We start from the raw sequence: 17,159 nt of genomic DNA, 5'->3' as shown, positions 1-17,159 counted from the left end.
AAATTAAAGAATGTTTATTTACTTCCATGAAAGTATTTTGCAACTATAATGTGTGTCTCAGATGTTACTTAAAGGGGGCTCTCTTATCGCAGACAATCCTTTTAATCGGAGAGCAGCCTCAGCGATCAGCTGATCCCTGTAAGTATGGCTTCCTAGAGTCCCAGCAACCAGCTGATATTGCCGGTGGATGATGCAGCCTCTGCAGGAGAAATGTAGTATTACATGGCGGTCATTCAGAGGAATGACCGACTATGTAATACATGAACGGCTCGAGCCTGCCAGAGGGGAACCATAATAGGGTATATGGACAAGTATTTGTCCTCACCACCTGCTCCATCAGGCTTATTTTGTGTTTTATAGGACTGTTGATGAAGTTGACCATTTTATCAGGCACATAGGTGCTTGAAGTTACTCCGCTCACTAACCCTAAATACCATACCCCTATTATCTGTCCTTTAAATATTTGAAAGACAGCCTAAGGCGTATTACAGCTCTGTTTTGTACAAAACCGTAATAGGGCTCCCGTTCTAGTGAATGAGGCCTTTACTGTACCACCATATGCCGTTCATACGTATGGGTTTTCTGTTGGGTTCTGTATAAAAGCCTGCACCATCGGAAGCCACATATGTGGCCTCCGTGAACTGCTGTGCAGGCTTCATGCACAAGGGGAATATATAATGTTCCTTCTGTTGCCAGGAGGACAGGTAACAGGGGTAGTTTCCAAATATACTTGATAAGAATACAGAGCCCCATTTCTTCACTAGAGAGCACTTCTCTCCTATTCTCCTGACATATTTACTTGTAAAAATCTCAGCTGAATAGAAACTCTATGTCCTATGCTTTGTAACTTCAAAGAAGCAGGAAAGTTCTTTAGAGTCATGTGCTCTCTCACAGATGTCACAGGGACAGCGTCTCTTTAATCAGTGAGGGGGGGGGTCATAGTGGATCGTCTGACAAACTACATAAACTGATAAGCCAAGGAGAGGTAAAAGAATCGTAAAGTACAGAGCCAAAGCCATCACAAGTGGCAAGAATTTACTGGAAATACGGAAATTGCTGCAGGCTGTTTAAATTACATTTTTAAACATAGAGTTCCTAGATAAACAAAGTTTTCAATAAATAGTAAAAAAGACGAGGTTTGTTAGCTCATAAGTTTATATGACAATTTCTGGGAAACCCTGGATGACAAAAACAGACAGTCTCTTTCATAATATTTTACTGTATATTGTCAGTCTTTTTTATTACAATGTTAACCCCTTCCCTCTTTGGCCACTTTTGACCTTCCTGACAGAACCTCATTTTTCAAGTCTTGACAAGTTTCACTTTATGTGGTAATAACTCTGGAGTGCTTTCACCTATCCAAGCGATTCTGAGATTGTTTTGTTGTGACACATTGGACTTTAGGTTACTGGCAAAATTTGCTCGATACATTCAGTATTTAATTGTGAAAAGCACCAACAAATAGCGAAAATTATCATTTTTCTAAATTTAAATGTATCTGCTTGTAAGACAGGCAGTTATACCACACAAAATTGTTGCTAATTATCATCCCCCATATGTCTACTTTAGATTGGTATCGTTTTTTTGGACATCCTTTTATTTTTCTAGGATGTTACAAGGCTTAGAACTTTAGTAGCAATTTCTCACATTTTCAAGAAAATTTCAAAAGTCTATTTTTACAGGGGCCAGTTCAGTTGTAAAGTGGCTTTAGGGTCTTATATATTGGAAACACCCAATAAGTCACCCGATTCTAAAAACTTCACCCCACAAAGTATTCAAAACAGCATTTAGAAAGTTTCTTAACCCTTTAGACATTTTTTTTTGCAGAAATTCATTTTTAATCCATTTTCTTTGTAACAGAAGAATTTACCAGAGAAACGCAACTCAATATTTATGGCCCAGATTCTGCAGATTTATGAAATATACCACATGTGGCCCTTTTGTGCTTAAAGACTGAAGCACAAGCTTCAGAAGCAATGGAGCACCTAGAGGATTTTGGGCCCTTGCTTTTATTAGAATATATTTTAGGCACCATGTCAGGTTTCAAGGGCTCTTCCGGTGCCAAAACAGCGGAAATCTCCAAAAATTTACCCCATTTGGGAACTACACACCTCAAGAAAATTATCTAGGGGTATAGTGAGCATTTTGAGTCCATAGGTTTATTGCAGAAATTATTGGAATTAGGCCGTAAAAATTATGGATACGGCAAAACGCGGGAAGCACTAGCTTTCCATGACGTATCCATACGCCAAATATCAGGAAGGGGTTAAAATCTCTACAACATTTAGTCCAAATTTCATTGCAATATAAGTTAGAAATGTTATTGTTAATATATCATTAATAATTTGTTGAAATTCAGGGTCCTTAGGACACGGATACAATTGAGTTTACTACCGCTGCCCTGGCGAGGCACATGATGCCTCGCCATTCGGCGCTTTAGTGAAGATGCAGTCGGCGCGATGAAGTCATCGCGCCGCTGCGTCGTTCCGCTGGAGGACGACTGCGTCGCTGGAGGATGGCGCGGCAACGGGACAGGTAAGTACATAATTTTTTTTTCCTTTTATTGTGGGCAGGGTTCGGGGCCTTAAGTATAGGACGACTATATAGGGGACGACTATATAGGGGGCACTAACTACAGGGGAGGACTATATATGAGGCACTAACTACAGGGAACACCACATAGGGCCCTATCTACAGGGGACGCCACAGGGGGCCTATCTACAGGGGACGCCACATGGGGCCCTATATACAGGGGACGCCACATGGGGCCCTATCTACAGGGGACGCTACTATCTACAGAGGGCAATACGGGGACCACTATCTACAGAGGACTCTATGGGGAGCATTATCTATAGGGGGCTCTATGAGAGGCACTATAGGGGGGTTTACACTGGGCAACTATCGGGCAGACCAGCGTTCTTAGAACACTCGTTGCCGATAATTTCCCTGTGTAACCAGGGCAGTGATCAGCAGATGAACGAGCAAACGCTCGATCGTCTGCTGGTCGTATTGTCTTAAAAAAAGTAAAAGATTATCGCACATCTTGGTGCGTAAACAGGGGGATGTGCGGACAACATGATGGTAATGGATGGGGAAGAGCGATCAGAGTAACGACCGCTCGTCCCCATCCATAGCTCCGTGTGACAGGAGCAAACGAGCGCCGATCAACGATGTATCGTTGATCGGTGCCCGCTACATCGGCCGGATATCGGCAGGTGTAAAAGGCCCTTATCTACAGGGGCTCTATGAGGGGCACTATCTACAAGGGGTACTGTGTGTGGTGCATTACTTTACAGTGTTTGACACAATTTTATTCATGGACACAGTGTATAGTACTATTATATTCAGGAGCAGTGTATAGTACAATTATATTCAGCACAGTATGTAGCACTATTATGTTCGAAGGCACAGTGTATGATACTATTATATTAAGGAGCACAGTGTACGGTACTATTACATTTATAAGGTGCGGTACCATGAGAATTTTATCTTCGTTTATAGGTGCAAAAATGTTGAAAAAGTGAGAAGCTGAAGATATCTGAGTGGCAAACTCTGCAGAAATGGGTCGTGGCCGGGAGAAGTCATCATATACAACCAAATAAAAAGAACGACTCCAATCTGAGAAGTCGTCACTAAATGTAAGTGTTTATTTTCCCTGGACCAAGCTCTAACATGTATACAGCACCAGAACAAAGCTCAGTACATAAATGCAGCACCAGAACAAAGCTCAGTACATATATACAGCACCAGAACAAAGCTCAGTACATATATACAAGACCAGAACCAAGCTCAGTACATATATACAACACCAGAACAAAGCTCAGTACATATATACAGCACCAGAACAAAGCTCAGTACATATATATAGCACCAGAACAAAGCCCAGTACATATATACAACACCAGAACCAAGTTCAGTACATATATACAACACCAGAACAAAGCTCAGTACATTTATACACCACAACCAAGCTCAGTACATATATACTCACCAGAACCAAGCTCAGTACATATATACTCACCAGAACAAAGCTCAGTACATATATACAGCACCAAAACCAAGCTCAGTACATAAATACAGTACTGAGCTTGGTTTTGGTGCTGTATTTATGTACGGAGCTTGGATCTGGTGAGTATATATGTACAGAGCTTGGTTCTGGTGAGTATATACACGTACTGAGCTTGGTTCTGGGGTTGTATATACGCACTGAGCTTGGTTCTGGTGAGTATATATGTACTGAGCTTTGTTCTGGTGTACTATTTATGTACGGAGCTTTGTTCTGGTGTAGTATTTATGTACTGAGCTTTGTTCTGGTGTAGTATTTATGTACTTGGCTTGGTTCTGGTGCTGTATATATGTACGGAGCTTGCTCCGGGCATCGTATCTGTGCATTAGTCGGGAGAGTTGTCGCGGCTTACTGCGCACGCCGCACTGTCCTCCACCCTTCTCACAGTGCACACCCTAACTAAATGTGCTGAGCACGCTTAGGATATTGAATGTGCGCATATAGGTGTACACGTAATGGGTGAGTTTAATATAATGAGCGTCGGTAGGTAGGTAGGTATGTACGCTTATGTAATTATATACATTCTGGACAGGGAATTTCTTTATTTAGAGTCCACTTTAATATAGGGTGTATATTCTAATATCGTAATTGTTTTCATTTTCCATGTCACGATATACCGCAAAACACCGCCACCCCCCCTGACGCGTAAATCTTTGTCCGCAAAACAGGGAACCTGTTGAAAATTTGAATCCCACCCATGTGGACACTGTGAGCACTTCTGACAATCAGGACCAGTTGTCGGTGAATACAAGTAAGCTCGTGCTGATCCGGCATGGGACTATTTATGTTTCATGCTGGATTAGCAGGCTCTCTTGATCATCAGGTGCTGGATTTAAGGAATTTAAAATTTGTCAAATGTCAATCATTCAATAACATCCTTATTTTCTATATTTAAATATCAAAATGAAAGGCATTTTACCTGATAGTATTTTACCTTATAGAAGTGGCGCAGAAGATGAACACTTTCTTCTCTCGCACCCTGGACAAACAAAGAGATATTACAGAAAACAATATTTTTTTTTTTTTTTCCCGCTGCATGGAAAATTCTACAAAAGGAAGCTCTCATCCAAAGGCTTACAGAATAGCATTTCCTACATATCAAACTAGATTCTCCAGGTTGCAATAAACAGCTATTTAAACCTCACTAGACCACGTTTAAAAGATCTGTAAAATGTATCTACCAAACAGACAACATTTATGTTGGTCAATCATTTGCCGAAAACTTTAACAGGCCCAATAACAACCAAGAACTGCTTCTATGTATTGGTTATTGCCCAACCACATGTGCCAAGTATATATAAACCTATATGATTGAATGGGACACTTACCTCCAAACAAGCTAGGTGGACATCTTTTATGATACAGTCACCATCAATCAGAACTAGCTGCTTCAGGAGGACACACGCAAGCTCCAGGGTAGCCAAACGGACTTTTCCATCTGCAAAAATACGTCAATATCATCAGTATTAGGATTTCTCTTATTTGCATTATATACTTCGTTTGTTGCTTTAAAAAGTAAAACAAAGTCAGAGCCTAATAGGACGCCTGACAGTTTTAGGTTGACAGACATCATGTGCAGCACTACAGTGCAGGGTATTATGCAAGTGATCAAATAATGGGGATTATGCACTACTATTATATTATGATATACAGCCCACCCCTGACTATAACGGCCTGGATCGGAGATAAATCTGATCCTGTGCCGTTTAACTACTAAGATGCCGCAGTCAATAGCGACCACATCATCTAAGTGGCTTCAGAGGGAGGGTGCTCCCTCTCTGAGCCGATTGTCCCGACATTCCATGTATGTCCAAGTCCCCTTGTGGAACTTATACTTGAAAAAAAAAAAGAAGAACAAATAGATCCAGAGTTTGTATATAAAATATAACTTTTACTGTATTATCATATAAAATCTTAAGAAAAATGTTAACATGAACATATAGTGCATGTATGTGTCAAGTAGTCATGCATAGTGGATTCTTGCATTTGTTTATGGCATATATCCAATATGGTTGATTAGTCATTAGACAGCAATTCATACGTGGTTTAATAATAGAAGAGTATTCATCAGGATTTAATTGAATATTTCCCTTGTATTTCTCTTGTACAAATACTAATGAAGTACTTAAAGATTAGGGGTCAATACCCCCCTACCCGTTCAGATGCTAGATGTCATCCGTGTTTGAGTTGATGTAAGGGGACCGGGGAACCTCTATCAATGTAGAAATACCTCCTAAATAGTCTAATCTGACTAATCAACCATATTGGATATATGCCATAAACAAATACAAGAATCCACTATGCATGACTACTTGACACATGTATGCACTATATGTTCATGTTAACATCTTTCTTAAGATTTTATATGAAAATACAGTAAAAGTTATACTTAATATACAAACTCCGGATCTATTTTTTCTTTATATATATATATATATATATATATATATATATATATATACACACATATACATATACATATACACACACACACACACACATATATATATATATATGGATATGTGTGTATATATATATATATATATATATATATATATACATACATACATACATACACACATACATATTATATATATATATATATATATATACACATACATATACACACACACACACACACACACACACATTACATTATATATATATATACATATATATATACACACACACACACATATACACACTACGGAGAATTGCAAAAATTACGTTTGGGTGATGGGCTCTAAACCACACCATTGAAATGGAACTTATATTTGGAAATAAAATTTCAATAAAGTGTAATAAAAAACATAATAAAATACCAAGTTAAAAAAAAAAAAAAAAATTTCCCCTTACAAAAACGCTTCCTGGTGAAAAATAAATAAATTTAAAAAATACCCACATAATTGGTATCAATGCATTCGTACCAACCCGAACTATAAAATGTTCACGTTATTTAATACGCACGATGAATTATACAATACATTAATAGCTACCCCAAAATAATGGCATAAAAAACTTTTCCTGCACAAAAAAAATGTAGATGGAGAAAAAAAAACAAAAAAAAGTTATGGATCCTGGAACGTGACGATTAAGAAATAAAAAAAATAAATATTGAACAATTGGGCCCAAATTAGGCTGCTCACTAAGTGGTTAATCATTTTATAATGTCGTGTTGATTCCTAGGCAATAATGAAAAAAAACAAAAAAAACAAAAAACTGTAAGTATAAGGCTGGGTTCACACTGTACGTTTTTGTTGCATTTTTAATGACCAGGTTTTTCTATTTTGTGGTTGATCAACTCCCATTGAGAGACAAGTGAGTTTTGGTAAATAAACTTCTATGTCTCTCAATGGGAGTTCATCAGCCAAAAAAAAAAGAACATTTTAAAAATGCAACAAAAAACGCACAGTATGAACCCAGCCTTACAGAAATGCTACACGAGTGCCTTACCTGGGTGTGCCGTGTGGCTCATTATTCTAATTAATCTTTCTACTAACACATGGTTGTAGGAATTGCTGTCTTTAGCTGGCTTTAACGACAGCTGGATTTTTTCCAATTTATCAGGATTTATTCCTATTAACAAAAAGAAAAAGACAATATTACTATAAAGGGTGTTCTGTTTAACATCGGAAGTGGCACTATTCGCTTTCACTGTGTAAATAGCGTTCTTCAGTTTATAAGAGATTATTACACGATAGATGTTTTTTTTTCTCTCAGCAAATATTTGAGATCCGCAGAAGTACATTCACAACTTCATAATAGGAAGTACAATTTCAATTAATAATAATATCCAAATAGATAAAATCTCTGGGAAATCGGTTATGTAATAGAAAGTCTTCAGATAGTTCAAACGAATTTGTTAGATTGGCACTATATGATTTGGTGTAAGGGTATGTTCACACGCACTAATTACGGACGTAATTCGGGCGTTTTTGCCCCGAATTACGTCCGAAAATAGCGCCTCGATAGCGTTGACAAACATCTGCCCATTGAAATCAATGGGCAGACGTTTGTCTGTTCACACAAGGCGTATATTTACGCGCCGCTGTCAAATGACGGCGCGTAAATAGACGCCCGCGTCAAAGAAGTGACCTGTCACTTCTTTGGCCGTAATTGGAGCCGTTATTCATTGACTCCAATGAATAGCAGCGCCAATTACGTCCGTAATGGACGCAACGTTCAAGCGCCTGCACATGCCGTTACGGCTGAAATTACGGGGATGTTTCCAGGTGGAAACATCCCCGTAATTTCAGCCGTTACGGACGCTGTCGTGTGAACATACCCAATACTATGTAAAAAAAGGCAGTAAGGCTCCATGCACACAGCGCTGTATTTACTGCTATATGGTGCCTCGGTATTACAGAAATATTAACTCCTAGAAGAAATGTAATCTGAAGGCACACGCTGCTTCTTTTTTTGTGAAAAAAATCCTGTGTGCCGCTGCATAAAAATCTGAGACAAACAGAAGTGCAGCATGGCCAAATGGACTGCTGTGGGTGCCACATCATCAATAGACACATGAGAAAATGATATTACTGCCGATCTGTGAGCTGCACCACTTCTACAAATAAAGGCCACAGCGTACAAGTCCCAAAACCACAGCTTGGAGTCTTTATTTAGAGGAAATCTGTACTAAACCATCCTGGGCAAATCACCAATAAAATACATTAAGAAGTCATACATGGCGGTTCTGTATAGTTATGAGCTCTGTTGGTCCTGAATTGCTCAATCAAGTCTAAAATCTTAGGAATCACCTTCCACAAGTGTTTAGAAGTGTCTTTTAGGGGAGAAGCCTTCTGGTATATGTAAACACCTCTCCCATATATACTATTAGTAGTCAGAATTTATACGCTACTAGATGTTTCTCATACACTTAGCCTATTAGCGTTACTAGATCATGAATAAACTGTAACCTATGAAAGAAACGGAAGCTATCAGATCTGATACTTTTGGTATATATCGGAAAATGTGGCAGCCCCGGCTTTCTTCCTCCCACTCGCCGGACGTGCAATATTAGACCTTTCCATCTGAGGAATCCATGAACGGAAAGACAAACGGAAACCATAGCTTCTGTTTGTATTACCATTGATTTCAACGGTAATGCTTCCATTGCAATTAGTTTCCGCTTGTTTTCGTTCTGTAAGGTTTCCGTTTTTTTTTTAGCAGAAATAATAGCGTAGTCGACTGCACTACTGTTCCCGTGACAAAAAACTGAAACTTTACTGAACGAAAGCAAACGGTAACCAAGGCAAATGGAAGCATTACCATTGAAATCAATGGTAATGCAAACGGAAGCTTTAGTCTCCGTTTGGCTTTCCGTTCATTGGTTCCTCCGACGGAAAGCGGCAATGGAGCCCATGAACAGAAAAGCAACGCTGATGTCAACACAGCCGGATACATTTTTAAACTAAAAAAAAAAACAACATGTTAAGGAGTCTGGGTTGACATCCCACTTTCCCTAATGTTGTACATAATGCCAACAAATATAAAATGCAGCATCTTTGTAATGTATATTTATTACCCATTTCCGGTTTTAACCTTTTTCACTTGAATTATTCACAGTTCAGGGTTGACAAAATGATGACTACAAAGTTTCAGCGCTTCGAACACTCAAATCCTAATTTGCTAAACCTCTAGAACCCTTTTCATTCATAAGGGGACTGCAGACAACAGATACAATCATATTAAAGCGATCCACACTGTCCTTAAGCAGATTCCACACAACACCCTCAAAGAGTAGGTCATGAAAACAGGTCACGGTCCACCGCTAGAAATTATACTTCTTATTCTATTTCTAGGAACCTGACCCAGAGAATCTGTGTGGGAAGTCAGAGTTTGCATTGAATAACCATGGAGGGCATGGGACACATCTACCCTGGACATGACCCAAGGTAAAAGGTCTCTTTAAATGTGGCGCTTTTCTTTTTGTTTTTTAAAGGCTATGTAAACCTTTGAGCACATTTTTTTTTCTGGTTTACACAACATATTAGAGGATTTTATAATTGTTTTTTTTTTACTTTTTGAGAAACAGCTTCTATGTATCCTGGACACATAGAAGCTGTATCTTGAGCTCAAACCCAAATCCGTCAGGTCAGTGGGACCGACTGCTTCGGTGACAGCGGGTCCTGCGTGTCTCCGACATGCAGGATTCACCTGTTATCGATCACATCTAAGTCATGAACTTAGACGTGATCAATAACAACTGGAGCCAACAGTCCTTCGGACCTGACGCATTCGGGTTTGAGCGCAATATACAGATTCTATGTATCGAGGATACATAAAAGCTGTATCTTAAAAAGTAAAAACATTTTTTAAGAAAAAACAAATAAAAAGTTGTCTAAAATCCTTTAATACATTATTTTAGAATTAAAAAATAAAATAAAATACAAAATGTGCTCAAAGGTTTACATAGCCTTTAAACTTAAGTGCCTACGCTGATTGGACTTCTCACTCATGCTGTCCCCAGGCACCATGAACTTAGTGACAAGTTCCTTTTAAATAGGTCATGTAAAAAGTTACATACACCAGAAAGGAATTATGATACTGAGCCAACTGTGCTTAATGCTTTGAGCATTCTCTATTTTTTATATTGTACGAAGAAAAAACAAACTGCATTTTTTTAAGGTTCGGTTGAGCAGATCTGCAAAAAAGTTTTTCTTTTTCTTTTATGTTAGCAGGAAATTAAGGGTTTTGCTTTCTACCACCATTGACATAGAATATACATATATTTATGCAGCATTTGTGTACCTTTTTTTAATTTAATTTGCAAATGCGCAAGTGACAGTATTGCCCAAATGTGAGGTGAACAGAGACGTTATCTAATCTTATAAATCTGACTGCAGGTTTCCAGACAAGTGAAAATTACTTGAGACCTTTCTATCCAAAATGTTGAAGTTTAGGACCCAAATGACTTTTAGGGGCCAAATTAGGATCAATTCTTGCATTATAGGGAAATCCCACACAATAGGAAAAGATCCCAGACGACGAAACAGTAAACAATTCTCAAATAAAAGGTCTGGGAATTGTTACATTTTTGGTGCCAAAAATGGATTTAAAAAAAGGGAGGACTAAATTCTAGGAAGAACACACCCAAGTTAATCTGTGTACATTTACAGGTAAATAAGCAGCACCTATGACATATACACACACACATATATATATATATATATATATACACACACACACACACACACACACACACACACACACACACGGGCATGTACACTGTTTTCCCAAAACTATCCTCTCCCCTAGTTCCAGTTTGAGTAGCGAAGACTTAACCAATGTAAATTCATGCTGCCAATTCAGATTTTTTTTCTCATATTCGCAATCATTTCATAGTTTGGTGTCCTGTCCCGTAAATCTAGTAAATTCCGATGGGTATCGCTACAATTTTGTCTAAATAAAGTTCAAAATTTCCCCCTATTGACTACTACTTTTGCCTTGTTGGCTCTCATTTTGTGTCTTTCTCGTGGTAGTATTTTTCGGTGTGTAGGTTTCTGTCTTTTCGTCAACAGATAAGGCCATTTTTGTACACAAAAAGAACGTCTGAAGAAGCTTTATATATAAGCAGGACTTTTCAATAATTCCATGTAAGTCTGTATCAATTGTACACTGGTGTGCATAACACAATCAATTTTTTTTTTTTTTTTATCCGTTTTCTAAACTTTACTTACCATTATTATGGGACATAGCATAAAGTAGACACAAGACAAACAGAGTATAGTAATCATCATCTGTACATTCCAATGTACTGTAAACCATGTCCAAGAAGGGCCTGTGGAAGACATAAGGTTTACAAATACCCAATGACAGAATGTTTGACACAAGGCAAAATATTATTAAAAAAATAAATAAAAATGATTCCAAAACAGGGGGGGAAAAAAATATTAGCATTCTGCATACACACTTCAATAAACGGTTGAACAAACAGTTATCCTCATACTGCACTAGTTCCAGTATGCGGTAATTTCGATTTTATGGAGAAGTTAAGTCGCTGTGGAGTAACATGGTATGTAAGGCTGAAAAAAGTCCATCTAGTTTCCATAACTTGTACTATCATTACACGTAAGAAAGTCAACCAGGCCCCTTTTGGGTGCTCTTCGTGAATTCACCATCACAACTTCCTCTAGCAGAGAGTTAGAGTCTCACCGCTCTTACAGTAAAGAATCACCTTCTATGTTTGTGTAGAAACCTTCTTTCCTCTAGGAGTAGTGCATGTCCCCCTCCTTATAGGAAAATGTTACAAAAAATGTTTTATTGAACACACAATGCAATAGTTTACTAGTGTAATTGGTTTCTTCCAAACTTCGTTGCATCCATACATTTTCAACCCTTTCATTATGGTCACCTGTGTCATGTGATTTCAGTCTCATGGACCAGCGCTGACGAGTCTGGCCCTTGTACCAGCGCTGCATCCAGCAACGCTGACGTCATCAGCGCTGGGCCATCTGAGGGCAGTGGAATGGGTGGGGGCTTGTTTCAGAGTTCCAAAGCAAAGTCGGAGACTGTGGGGGCCATTTTGGAGAGCGGAGAACGAGGGACCAGAATGCAAGAACAGAGGTCGGATGATTCAGAATTGGGGCGGCAGGTACATTTCTAGAGGAATGGAGGATCACTTTAAGAGAAATGAATGAAAAAAACTGCTGTTGCGCAATATTTTCCTATTTACGTCTATTGGAGCAGAAAAGTTTTGCATGACGAGCCATCCTATTTTAATCACATGACTGTCTGTAATTTGTGTTACCCAACTAAAGTCTAAGTGTAACCAAGTCGAAGAGGATAACCTGATAAACCTATAATGTTGCTGGGTCATCGAAAGCGGCGAACATCTCAAAATAGTGAACCAATATAACTTGTGATAAACCCCAGACCAAGTATATGCACCATATAGGGATTATAGATGGAGGATAGTGCATTACTTTGCTCACTGACCCTATCCTCAAGTGTAATAAATGGAGCATGCACAAGTGAGACGTGATCTCTTAAAGAGTAACTGTACTTTCAGAAAACTTTTGCTATGTCACAAAGACATACAGTACCAAAATTTCAATTGTTGGGGGTCTGGGCGCGGAGATCCCCACCGTTGCTGAAACTTCTACTGTGATCGGCGCTCCTCGTTAGGGTGAATATTGGCTCACATAGAAAGTCTTGGAGCCCGTCCTCAGCCTAACAAGAAGCATTAGGAATATCTGTGCTACATCTATTATATTTACAGCAATACAACACTTTGCTTATCACCTATCACTTGACTATAAATGAATAAGTACTTATATCGCACATCTGTAATATCACAAGCAGAGCCTGAGGCAAACTTACAACGTATGTTTACCTCACTAGTATCGTTAGTAACACTACAATTAATTGTCCACTATGTATATATGGCTCCTAAGGAAGATACTGTATATGAATGTAGAACGGCATTAGGATCACACTTGCCAAATAGTAACGCCCAACTACAATACCCACTCCGCACTGCCAGCTTATATAGAAGGTTTTAGAAAGAACACCCTACTACAGCGGAGTTCTGATCAGTGCTGCCCTTGTGCTGGAAGTAATTTGCCTTTTTCTTACCTGCTCTGGCCGGCTTGTGCCCCAGCGGCAGCTGCACTCTTCTCCTCATCGGTTGTGTTTTCCTCCTTAACATGCAACATGGGCTTTTCTGCTGCTTTTGATCTTTCCATGATCACCATTTCGATTTCTAGGAGATACAATTAGGCACCAGTAGCATTATTTCTACTGTTTATACCACATTCTCAAAGTTTGACATTATCATATACTAATGCATCAATACCAATTTTTAAGGCATTTGTCTTGAAGAAAACATACACAAATTAAAATGAAGATTAATAACATTAATTTAAAACCGGACAACCACTTTAAACAGTTTTGCCAGGAATGCATGTATTCATCCAGCCCCACTAGTTTACTGTTCCCATGTCATCTTCTTCTACAGTCTCATACACTGGCTGTGATTAAAAAAAGGGCACAGTCTAATCTGCTTGGCACTAAGTCTATTTGTGTGCTGCCCCCTCCTACCCTACTCTATTTACAACACAAACTCTATGGAAATGGACAGTGTGGGAACAATAAGCCAATGGAGTGGGAGAAGAAGAAACATGAAAATTTATATTTGGAAAAAGCTTTTAATAGTAATGGCAAACATATGGGTAGGCTACTAGATTACAAGAATGCTTGTCCACAAAATGCTATAAACAGCAAAGTTCTCCTGCTAGAACACTCACAGAGGCATGTATTCCGTTCTCAAAAGAGGTGGGCCATGTGCTGTGATCCCCATCCATCACTAGAACAACTAAACCTCTTTGGCTCCCATTGGCCTTTTTCAGCTGGACAAGAAAGTAGACCGGCCATCAGAATGCATTGCAGTCTAACAATACTCAAATGAAGCCAATAGAGGTTGATGGAAACTGAAGGAGCAGGGTAGCCCTTCATTGTAGCGCTCTTTGAGGGTCAAAGCAAACAGACCCATTAATAACTTCTGACATGTTTCTACAGTATGACATATCAGAAGTTAGTTGTAACTAGAGGTACGCATGAAACGGTCAATAAATTTTCAACAAACTGTGCATGAATCAATAGGACTAGCGAATATAAAAAATATACTTTATAAATAATCTTTTTAGAGAAACTTGCCTCTTTTTCCACTTATCAGGCCCATTCTAATTGTTCACTTACTCTGAATTTACTGCTTTTTTCATCTCCTCAAGACGACACACTATCATTTCACTGAGGAATCATGTTACAAATGCCCAAAGAAGTCTATGGAGAGGGGAGCAGGAGCAGTGAGAGGCAGAGAGACACACAGACGATGCTGCAGCTTCTAGTAAGTGCTGTATCCCCCCACTGCTGGATTCATAGCTATACTGTATGATGGTCGTGAAAGTGATTAGAATATGTTTAAGAGATAACATTTTGCATGGACTCCATCTTGTATGGTAAGCGTCCATTTTGGATAGTTGGAATCTATCTTTTGGCCTGAAGGAGCCATCTTGAGATTAATAAGTAAAAAGTAATATGTCAGCAGATGTCTTGAAGCAATTCTATGTTATGTGTTCTTGAATTGAATGTTTTATTACTCTTGTAAGGAGCAGATCAAATAGCCTCCGTGGCATGGACAATGACATTGTTTCCCATGAGGGAGGGGATTCAGCCCTGAAAAATGGCTCTGTTTAAATGATTTAATCTTATCTACAGTCCATTCTCTAGTAAGATAAGAAGAAGAGACAAATTAACTTGTAGGAACTTTGGAGTGAAGAATTATTATAAAGCATTGAAATATTCTCATTGGCTGAATCAGAGTCATTATCATATTGTAGATGATTGGCTGAAACCAAAGCCTACACCTTTCCTGTCATTATACTTATATACTTGTTTGGATCAATAAAGATCAGAGAAGGATTTTGAGCATACAAGCATGGTCTCTTGTGTCGTCTTTTCGCTCAGATATATATATATATGTATTACCGATGATTTGGAAACTGGATAAATCACTGGAGGGCGGTTATCGGTTGACATACCCATTAGAAATTTCAGTCTAATATATTTTGGCCCATGATTGCGTTAACAATGGTGTTCATGCTGCTGTGGTTTCTAAGTATGTGCAAAATAGAGATTGGGGAGCATGATGTTCTCTTCTTTATGTGTGCTGTGTATAGAAGACATAATAGGATTTAGGAAAACGGAGAATTAAAAATACAGCGTGCAGAGGAGAAAACTGCTAAAAAATGTCAAAAAACAAGGTCATATAATGGCCAGAAATATGAGAATTAGTCTTACTAGTAATTTGGTTTCCATGAGTCCACCATGACGGCACACTGTTGGCTGACCCTTAACCACTTTAGGATAGAGAGATTAAAAGGTCCACCCCTCTGCCTCTATCTAGTGTTTTAAAATTACTGCAATCGGAAGGAAGCTGCAACGCCATTTTTTAAGTATGTTACTTTACACACAAAACAAAAAGGAACAAGGCAATAATCAAAGAGGGGGGAAATATATATTTGCCGTCATGGTGGACTCGTGGAAGCGAATAATCGGTGAGACTAAATTCTTAATTTTCTATTACACCCACCATGACAGCACACTGGAGAATACCAGATGACATAATTAGGGTGGGAGAACAGCCTGAAGGACTTTTAGTCCAAAGGCTAAATCATTTGAAGACATGAGATTTACATGGCACGGTTTCTCAAATGTAGGAGGATTAGGGATCTCCTGCTTTTTCTGCTGAAGAAAAAGCTGTAGCTTGAGTGGAATGAGCTTTAAGATTAGAAGAAACCTGTATTTATTTCCAATTTGTAGCATTCTGGGATGGTCAATCTGTTCCATCTTGCTATAGAAGTTTTTGAGTGTCTGATTACTTTGTTTTTTCCCTAGAATTCTATAAGGAGATTAGAGTTTTTTCTCCAAGGAGAAGATATTTCTAGATATTTCTGGACAGCTCTTTTCACATCCAGACAATAGAATTCTCTCTCTGTTTTTTTTACCATTGCACAGAAGGAAGAAAGTACGATCTCTTGGTTTCTGTGAAAATCTGTGACAACCTTGAGAAGAAAATTTGGATGAAGTTGTAACACGATATGATCATCAAAAATCCTAAGGTTTCCTCATAGAAAGGGCCTGAATTTCTCGCAACCATCAAGAAGTTATTGCAATTAAGAAGGTTATCATAAATCAAAGATGTTTCATAATGATAGAATTCAGGGATTCATGTGCCGGGATTTTGGAGCTATAAGAACCAAGCATAAGTCCCACTGAGGCACTAAGGGTCTGACTGTGGGCCTTTTTTCTGCCAAGGCCAATTTGGATATTTATAAGAACATCACTCGCGGGCCATACAAAATTATCAACTTAAAAATACACCTGCTGTATCTGGTCAAACATTTAATTAACTCACCCTTGATGTGATGGCTGGAACGGCTTCTCTTTGGTGAGGCGTGTGATGGTCGCCGGTATTGATGATGATGTGTTGGTCAGTCTGGAGCGCAGTTGACTCTTAATGGTAAGTTTTGAAAAGCACTCGCATCAGTAAGTTGTTCCGACTTACTTAAAGCGGTTTTCCCATCAGACATTT

The 17,159-nt window shown here is 38.7% G+C and overlaps 1 protein-coding gene across 12 annotated transcripts in view; it reads right to left on the bottom strand.

Annotated features, from left to right (window-relative positions):
- Positions 1-17,159, bottom strand: part of CLEC16A (C-type lectin domain containing 16A) — a 327,820-nt gene that overhangs the window by 162,399 nt on the left and 148,262 nt on the right. For 8 of the 12 annotated variants that reach the window (XM_075830097.1, XM_075830102.1, XM_075830099.1 and 5 more), the window contains 5 exons: positions 13,643-13,769; positions 11,746-11,846; positions 7,520-7,642; positions 5,395-5,504; positions 4,986-5,045 (listed from right to left, as the gene is read on the bottom strand). In XM_075830097.1, the coding sequence (XP_075686212.1) occupies positions 4,986-5,045; positions 5,395-5,504; positions 7,520-7,642; positions 11,746-11,846; positions 13,643-13,769 (521 nt within the window). The remainder of the gene's footprint in view (positions 1-4,985; positions 5,046-5,394; positions 5,505-7,519; positions 7,643-11,745; positions 11,847-13,642; positions 13,770-17,159) is intronic. The other 4 variants (XM_075830098.1, XM_075830100.1, XM_075830109.1 and 1 more) reach the window with 1 other exon arrangement.

Source organism: Rhinoderma darwinii, chromosome 6 (genome assembly GCF_050947455.1).
Source record: "Rhinoderma darwinii isolate aRhiDar2 chromosome 6, aRhiDar2.hap1, whole genome shotgun sequence".
NCBI lineage: Eukaryota > Metazoa > Chordata > Amphibia > Anura > Rhinodermatidae > Rhinoderma > Rhinoderma darwinii.
Note: the sequence above shows the minus strand (reverse complement) of the source record. Positions and strands in the feature narration are given on the sequence as shown.